Below are 9572 nucleotides of genomic sequence, written 5' to 3'. Positions count from 1 at the left end.
TTTTGCACACCAGAATTTAAAACTGCTAGTAAACTCTTCCCTTGCCTCCGTGATCATTCTCGCGAAAGTACCCATAGGTAAAAGTACAGTTGGCATCTGAGAAATATGCCTGTGGTGGGTGAGATGGAGAGTGGGAAAACGTTCTTCCCCCTCGATCCCTGCATCACTGCAGCTGATATTTGTCTGTTATAAAGGCCGTAGGAAAATATTACCTTACTAGCAGACACCATTGTCAGTCTTACGTTTAACTGTTCGACGTTCATGGTCTCCCAGTTTCTTTCATTTTTTTGCGTACGGCACCAGCTCTAAAGACAAGAAGTCTATTTAAATATGCATGCACACATCACCTCCCCACTGCGACCAAGAGACGGACGAGAGAAGCTTGTAACTTGGCCATACTACAAATGAAAACGTTGTTTTGTAGGGCGGGCAACCACAGCCAAACCTCGACATTTTTCAAAGTAATTCCGCACTAGCAGTTTGAATGATTTTTATTAAATCTGCGACCGGTTTCGCACCACTTATTGGTGTATCCTCAGGCAGTATACGCTATTTATAACATAGTAACGTTGAACATTGCCCTGTAGCCACTCCGCCACCATTCACGTCCAATATTGCCTGAAGATGCACCCATAAATGGTGCGAAACCGGTCACAGATTTAATAAAAATCATTCAAACAGCCAGTGCGGAAATTTCTTTGAAAAAATGAAAACGTGCATGGTGATGAAAAATCTTATTTCAGTAATCTCATACACAATACGAGTGTTAGTAAATTATTTCTACAGCAGCTACTGAAACCATGAACACACACGCACATAGTTTGACAGATATTATTGAGGAAGTATCAATGCACTCAGTCGCTCTAACTCTTCAAATAAGTTATATTTACAACGTTGATGTAATTGCATTCAGGAAGACGATTTACAAGTAGGAATTTATGAAGTAAAACAAATATCTAAAGGATATAATATGGAAATATCTTCTAGTAACTCTAAGTAAATCTAAGTGATGGCGTTTTGTGGGAATTATTCGTGGAGAACTAATGTAGTAGTTTAAGAAAAACAATTGAACAAGCATTATACAAGTATCTGTAATGTGCCTTAGAGTAACAATACGAAGAAGCTGTGCAGATTAAGATGGACAGATTTGATAGTACCTGCGGAGCAAATACGAGGGGCTTTCAATAAGTAGGCGACACATTTTTTTTCTCGGCCAATTTCGGTTGAAAAAAATGCGGAATTTGTTGTCGGACGTCTTGGAATATTCCTGCTTCAGAACATATAGTTTGCTGAAGTTACGATGGATGGCGGTACTATACGTAGCCTTCAAAATGGCGTCTGCAAGAGACATGCATTCCAAGTAGAGAACCGTCATTGAGTTCCTTTTGGCGGATAACCGGAGCATCGCAGATTTTCACAGGCGCTTGTAGAATGTCTACGGAGACTTCACACTTCGCAGTGAACTAAAGCGCGACGAGTCGTTGGCGAGGCGTCTGCCATCATCGCAACAAGGTCGCGCATACCTGTTCGACTTCCCACGTGCCGTCCTGCCGCACGCAGTTGTGACTCCCGCAGTACTGGAACGTGCGGACAGTCTCATTTGAGGTGATAGACGGGTTACAATCAAACCCATCGCTATGCAACTGGACGTCCCTGTCGGTAGTACTGACACACTCGTTCACCATTTGGGATTCTCAAATGTGTGTTCCCACTGGGTTCCTCGCCATCTCACAGAACATAACAGAGCAACAAAGGACGACAGATGCGGAACCGAGGTGGATCGTGACAATTGTTTGTCAAACATCATCACAGGCGAAGAAACTTGGGTTCATCTCTTCGAATCTGAAGCAAAACGGCAATCCATGGAGTGACGCAGCACCACATCTCCTCTGAAGAAAAAGTTCGAAAATGCACCCTTAGCCGGTAAAGTCATGGCGTCCATCTTCTGGGACACTGAAGGGGCTATTCTGTTCGATGTCCTCCTTCATGGTGCAACGACCAACTCCTATGTGCTATCCTCAGGAAATTGGAGAAACGACTTCAGCGTGTTCGTCGTCACAAAATAAAGTAACAAATGATTCACAGCACTTAGCGACTATGTAGACGAGCATTTTTCAAGTATTGCAGAGAAGTTACAGCAAAAATTCCCCCAAACAAATATAGCACCTGTAAATAATGTTGCACTAACTACAATGATGTTAAATGTGAATGTATGCTTTCCCGGCGTATACAGCTGGCGAAGAGCTCTCGGGCTTCCAGCCGGGTGGCGGGGCCAGGTGGTGGGGGGGCACACCGCAGGTATAAAGGGACCGGCATCCGCAAAGTCTCGGCACTTCGCCAGAAGATGATGAGTATGTCACTCGTCGCAACGTCGCAGTTTGAAGACACCGCCACCCGGCTGGAAGCCCGAGAACTCTTCGCCAGCTACAATGATGTTACTTCCTACCACAGAGAATGAAGTCAGTAAAAAAATTCAAAAACTAAAAAATTAAAAGTCGGGAGGCTTATATGAAGTACCAACGTGTGTACTGAAACAATGCATAGGGGTTATACAAGGCCCCTTAACAAATATAGTAAATGAATCCTTCACGTCAGGGACATTTCCAGAGCAGTTAAAACAGGCGAGAGTTGTACCTTTGTTGAAGAAAGGTAATGCAGAAGACATAGAAAAATACCGGCCCATTTCCCTGCTGTCAGCATTCTCAAAAATAATAGAAGCAATTATGAAAGACAGATTAATGAATTACCTGAATAAATACAATCTCCGCAATATCCTTTCTTTCAGGAGTGCTAGTTCTGCAAGGTTTGCAGGAGAGCTTCTGTAAAGTTTGGAAGGTAGGAGACGAGGTACTGGCAGAAGTAAAGCTGTGAGTACCGGCCGTGAGTCGTGCTTCGGTAGCTCAGTTGGTAGAGCACTTGCCCGCGAAAGGCAAAGGTCCCGATTTCGAGTCTCGGTCGGGCACACAGTTTTAATCTGCCAGGAAGTTTCAATAATAATAATGGTTATGAAATATCCAACATTCCACATAACACCTTCACTTTATGTTTTTTTCCTTCATTTTTTCCTTTCCAGAAATACTTATCCCCAAGCACAATACTAACACCTCTTCCTCATTCTGATCTCAACATCTCACTCATTACGGAGGGATGTTGACTCAGTTTTAGAGGGTAGCAAATGGGAAGTTGCAGTACAGAAAATGGCCCAGAGATCACCAGTGTGTGTGTGTGTGTGTGTGTGTGTGTGTGTGTGTGTGTGTGTGTGTGTAGTGAGTGAAGTGTTATGAAACAATGTGTGTATATTGTGTGCAGTGACTGATAGTGAGATATGAGTGAACAATGTGGCATTGCATTATTTAATAAGTTATTTGTAAAAAAAGTATTGTATACCAGGAGTAAATCTAAAGATTGTCTCTAAGTAGAAGTCTGTAAATACATATGTATACAAATTAGCTTATTTTATATTGATCTAAATTTTTAAATACTTTGACATGTCCTATATCCTTGTAAAAAGAATTCTACGGATGATAAAGCTACTACTACTATTGCTACTACTACTAAAAATGCGAACGAACTTCTCCTCCATGACAACTCAAGGCTACGGCACAAGTTTGCACACCTGAGAGGGTCTTACAAAACTTCGTTGGATTGTTGTTCCTCGTCCACCCTACAGAACGGATCTCGCATCTTCTGTCATTCCATGTATTTGGCCCAATGAAGGATGCGCTCCGTGAGAACCAGTATGTGGATGAGGGGTGGAGGGGGATGTTAACGATGCAGCTAGATGTTGGCCCCGACGTCGATCAGTAGAGTGGTCACATGGTGGCATATAGGCCCTCCCAGTAAAGTGGCCTAAAGCTGTCGCAATGAATGGAGATTATGTCGAAAAAAGGGGTTTTCTAGGCAAAAGTGTGGGAATAATATAAAACTTCCAGGCAGATTAAAACTGTGTGCCGGACCGAGACTCGAACTCGGGACCTTTGCCTTTCGCGGGCAAGTGCTCTACCAACTGAGCTACCCAAGCAGATCTCAAGCCCCGTCCTCACAGCTTTACTTCTGCCAGTACCCCGTATGCGAGAGCTTCTGTAAAGGTTGAAAGGTGGGAGAACACGGCAAGTGCCATAATCCGATTTCCCAGAAACTTCCCTCAGTGGAAGAGCAGCCAAACTAAGCTAACACTTGACTCGGCTTCTCTGCAGATACTCGAACATTTCTGAGAAAGACCATCAAAGTTTTCGACGTAATTTAGATACTTATTAGCGGGCGCTTAGTTCAGTCCAGCCGGTGGCACAGCAGTTAGTGCCGCGGCCATACGGTTTTGCGTCCCATATCCGAAACCCGATTACTGTTTTTAATTTATTTTACTTTATTTTTTCATCTATCAACCCAGGTTCGTAGAAAGTTTCTATCAAGTTAGGAGATACAAGGAGATGTGAAAGTCAAGGACAGTCTATTAGAAGAGTCAGTGAATATGTCTACCTTGGCCAGATTATAAATATAAAGGGAGACATAAGGCCAGAAATCTATCGACGCATCAAGCTTGGCTGGCAAGCATTTGGGAAGAATTCAACAGTATTCAGATCAAAAATGCCAGTAAATCTGAAGATAGCAGTATCTGATCAATGCATTCTTTCTGTGATGACGTATGGCTGCGAGACATGGACACTGAACTCATTTACAAAAGGAAACTTAGAACAACACAGAGAGCCATGGAGAGATCAATGCTGGGCTATACAAGAAAGGATAGGAAAAGGGCAGATGACATCCGGTCTGTGACTAAGGTTAATGACATCTTAGAGACAGTAGGTTCCTTGAAATGGCAGTGGGCTGGCCACGTTGCAAGAAGAAAAGACAACAGATGGACGAAGCTAGTACTGGAGTGATCAAGGAGATCGCTGGTAACACCTGGCAGAGAACTGCCCAAGACCGTCCCACTTGGAGAAGACTGCTGCAAGCCTACCTGAATCCACGACTCGAAGAGGTCACATCATTTAATGATTGAATTAGCTGATGATGATGATGATGTTGATGAATTGTGAGTTTGATATTTTCAGGGCTTACAATGTTTTTAAATTATCATATTCTTATATTTCATTCTTAGTTCTCATATTTTTTTCTTATGTTTACTTTTATGGAAGATTTGGTGCATTCTTTTGGGTGATTCCGATAGTAGAAACACTCGAAATATAGAAATTCCGAAAAGCACGAGCATCGCTTGAAGGCATGTTTGACACAGCGGCATTTCTTCGTACGAATCTCACTCGAGGAAGAAATGTCGTTAACACTGCTGAAGATTTCAGGTGTTGCCGATAATTTCACAACAAACTTCGCATAACGAATCACTTTTCCGAAAACTGGCACTTCCAACTGATTATGATTCGAGACACACAACAGGAATTTCGCCGAACACAATTTCAAATAATTTTTCCATTCTTCTTTTCATTTTTTTAAATTCATTCACCAAAACATACAATCAGTAGACAGATAAGGACAACGATATTTCAATATACACTGGAAAACATTGGTGTAGCAATTTTCTATGGAAATGGGTAGATAAATGAAAAACAAAAATAAAACTTATAATCTGTTTTCGAACACGGTGTGCAGAAGAATAAGTGCGCGACGCTAGCTGCTGTGTCACCTATTCGGTCGAACTATTACTCGGTGAAAGGCACACAAAGTTCCTCGAAAAGTTTAAACGTCGTTTTCTCAAAAACGGTGAAGTATAAGACGAGACACGAGTTCCACAGAACAAAGTTTCTGGAAAATCGCATTCTTTAAACCTACGTTGTAACTATCGCAATGAGAGAGGAACATGAGTCACTTTTACATTCATTTCAACTGTCTCTAAATAGCCAAGCGCAACTGAACGTGTTATCTATTTCTATCTTTCCCGTCTTTAGTGCACTACAGGGGAGTCAAAATAAAACTTGCCGGTAAAATCGTAAAACGTATGGTTTCACGGCCGTTATTAACTTCAATTAAAACTTCCAGGGTGAGTGGCCATGGTCGATATGTAAAACTTTCCCCTAACATTTCGTCTAGGCTGCAGAAGGTATCCTCAGACGTGAACATATCGACCGTGGCCTGTCAGCCTGGAATTTTAAGTGAACTGACACGTAAAATATTTATAAGGATGGCACAGAAATAACTTATGTTAATGAACGGGAGAAGTTCTCATTACAGGAAATGCTGGAAACCATAATTCTGAAGAATATTCGGCTGTGCGTATGCGCATGCTCTGATCCTCGAGTACTTCGCTGTGCCACTGTCTTTGAGTGAATGAGAGGAGCAGACGTGTTTCGTGACAGTTTGAATGCAACACAAAATGGTACTCAGGACAAAACAGCGCACGTTCATCGTAGAGTGTTATGCGAAGCACAAACAGAGGAAAAGGTGTGCGGATCTGTTTGCGCAAGAGTTTAAGACTGAACTGCTTTCGCAAAATCTCCATCAAAGTCAGCAATGAAATCTTAGCTACAAAATAGTTCGTAATTGGTTCTACAACGGATAAAAGCCGTAACTATCCGAAATGACTTCGAAGACCAGAAAAGGTTGCTCGAGTGAAAGAAGGACTGGAATAGAGTCCGACGAAATCTCAACACCATTTAATTGTGTAGATTGGAATAAAGAGATCGTCGTGTCGAAGTATTACCGAAAAGGACCAGCATCTCCGTCCCTACAGATTTACTCTTATGCTTGAGTTAGGGCATCCAAACGATCTACTGCGTGCCGGCCGTTGTGGCCGAGCGGTTCTAGGCACTTCAGTCTGGAACCACTTGACCGCTACGGTCGCAGGTTCGAATCCTGCCTTACGCATGGATGTGTGTGATGTCCTTAGGTTAGTTAGGTTTAAGTAGTTCTAAGTTCTAGGGGACTGATGCCCTCAGATGTTATGTCCCATAGTGCACAGAGCCATTTGAACCATTTTCGATCTACCGCGTGCTGAGTTTTGCCGGTGGTTTCTGAGTAAAACGAAATCAGGACTTTTGGATCCTCAGTTTTTCATTTCTTCAGATGAGGCCTGGTTCAGTCTACTAGGGCATGTGAACACACGGAACTTGTGCGACTATACATCAGCAATTCCCCATCTTTGAACAGCCGTTTCATATCTCAAGTTTGGTGCGCATTGTCAGCCATGACTCGAGAGCATGCTGTGTTTTGCGAGAAGAAGACAATCGGCAGAGGCGGTGCAATCCCCTCGCCACCTCGATCGCCTGATTCCTCTGGCTGTGATTTTTACCTGTGGGTCAGATTGAAAGGTCAAGTGTATTTTATAATCCTCAACCACTGGAAGTACTACATAAGAACATTGAAAATGCTATTGCCGGTATCCATCAGGCAGAGTTGCTGCACATGTCTCATAGTTTGATAAATAGAACACAGCGTTGTGTCGGCGTCAACGGTGAACGTTTCCATCGTCTTCTGTGATTTCCTTAACGAGGGTCGATCTCGCGCCAGTCTTATTATATATACTGTCCGCGTCAATTTAATTTTGTCCATGCTGTACCTGAGAATGAAGAATCACACTTTCAACAGGATGGAATCACCGACACAAAGAGCTCTTGGATTCTGAGGACAAGGGATAGGGACGTGAACTGCACTGTAGTTTCCGCGACTGATGGACTTACGTCTCCAAAGTGTGTTTTGTGCCTTAGAAACTCACAGCAGAATTGGTGAGGTTTTGGGCAGAAACTGAAAGCTATGTGGACCTGTCGCAGGAACCTCTTTGACAAAAGTGTCCGAAAGCTGATGTTACTCATTTTCAGTAACTGTGGAAGCCAAATTCAATTGATATGCATATGTAATTTTCGTATAAATTTTGCAGTATAATGTTTACAGGTCTCTTTTTTATGCAAATGTGGACGTACAACTTAGTAACACAGTCTATACTTCAAAAAGCTATTGCGAAGTTGCCAGCAGCAATGTATGTAGTTTTGAGGAACTTTTGCTATAGCGGAAATTTTGAATTCTTGGTACAACGAACATCGCACATTTTAATCAAAAAAACGCATCATTATTCTCAGTGCTACCATTTACTATTTACATTGTCTTATAGGTAAAAAAGAGTTAGTTTCTAGAATACTACTTCACAAAACAAAGTACATTGATGGTGCAGTCCATATATTACAACCTCTTGTGCGTAAACATGGCCACACATTCCTGTACGTTTATTTACAAAGATGTATAGTAATATATTCTGGCATAACGCTTCGAGTGTTCATAGTTGCTATCGGAACATTTCTGACGCACAAACTCTTTCAAACGTCAAACAAAATCATAACTAATAGCTATCTCTTTTAAGAACCTAATTCACTTTTATCTGCCTTTCACATTTATTCAAAAGTTTTCCTCTTGGTTGACTCATATAATTTTAGGACTATTCTCAACAATTAGACAAACAACAACACCAGGACATGATGCGTGCATCCTTGCCGATGAAAGTTTGAGTCGTCATGGTTGAGTCCCAACAGGCTGAGATGACCTGTCGTTCTGCCGTTCTCGTGCAGCCTATACCCTCATGGACGGATGATGCGTGATCCGAGCAGACCGCCTCAACCTGTGGAAGATACAAAAAAGGAAGGGTATCAGAGTTAGGACACCATCATTTACACGTCTAATCCAATAACGACATAACATCATGCGTTCTTCAAGAACATACTTGTAGCTTATCACTTTACAATCGTAAAGTAATATAATATCGTTTCTTGAACAAACAGGTCATCAAATAGAGCACATCCCGCTTTACTTTCATTTTAGTTATTTACTTGTGTGGGTATCGCCTTCCTTGGTGGTTTCGTGTCAGGTGTGTTTAAGTGTAATTAACTCGTCTACCTGACTGTAATTTTTGCTTGCATACTTCAGTGTCACATTGTGTCACATTGTGTATTTGTTGTTGGTGGTGATGAGGAGGAAGGGAAGACGGTTACATTCGTTGAAGGCACATCAATTACTTCTCTCGAATAGCAGCTACGAGATGTCCGGCTTGACAACTTTTATTTAAAGAGTGGATCATTATTAGTTTCATATGCTACCACTTAGAGAGACAATTTGGCGAATGTTGGAATTTAATGCAGGACATTGGCGTAAAGTCTGGTGACCAAATATTTTCAAAATCACTATTCTTCCCCTTCCTGACAAAATATTGACATCGAACAGTTTTGCTTATCAGGAGTTGAAACGGCTAAGGCCGAAGTGGGACGCTATATTACGAGCGTGTGTTACTGATGACTTTTTACCTGTTTTTAATGATAATTCAACAGGAAAACTTTAATACAAAACATTTAATTATAGCATAGACAATACGGCCCACGGATTTACTTTCAAGGAACTACCCATCACACTGCACAAAGACGACATAGTATGAGCCAAACGTTGATAGTTTGATCTCCAGTAAACATCGTCCTTCGATGAAAGTGACTCTCGTCATACATCAAGGAATTTCAAGGCAGCCACACGGTTGGAAGACCGAGAAGATTTCGTCATCGTCCTATCCTAAATATTTTGTATATCTGATGCTCCGCAAATGTGGAAGAATCCGAGGAAGATCCTTGTGCCTCAAGAACCGACAAAAA

At 41.9% G+C, this 9572-nt stretch overlaps 1 protein-coding gene across 1 annotated transcript in view; it reads right to left on the bottom strand.

Annotated features, from left to right (window-relative positions):
• Nucleotides 1-8130: 8130 nt before the first annotated feature.
• The window catches only part of LOC124545763 (transient receptor potential channel pyrexia-like), a 233800-nt gene continuing 232358 nt past the window's right edge, over nucleotides 8131-9572 (bottom strand). Inside the window, exon 14 of the mRNA XM_047124708.1 lies at nucleotides 8131-8557. Within this exon, the coding sequence (XP_046980664.1) occupies nucleotides 8509-8557 (49 nt within the window). The 3' untranslated portion in view covers nucleotides 8131-8508. The remainder of the gene's footprint in view (nucleotides 8558-9572) is intronic.

The sequence above is a fragment of the Schistocerca americana genome, chromosome 8 (assembly GCF_021461395.2).
Source record: "Schistocerca americana isolate TAMUIC-IGC-003095 chromosome 8, iqSchAmer2.1, whole genome shotgun sequence".
Taxonomy (NCBI): Eukaryota; Metazoa; Arthropoda; class Insecta; order Orthoptera; family Acrididae; genus Schistocerca; species Schistocerca americana.
The sequence above is the reverse complement of the archived record's forward strand: the minus strand, read 5'-3'. Positions and strand labels throughout refer to the sequence as shown.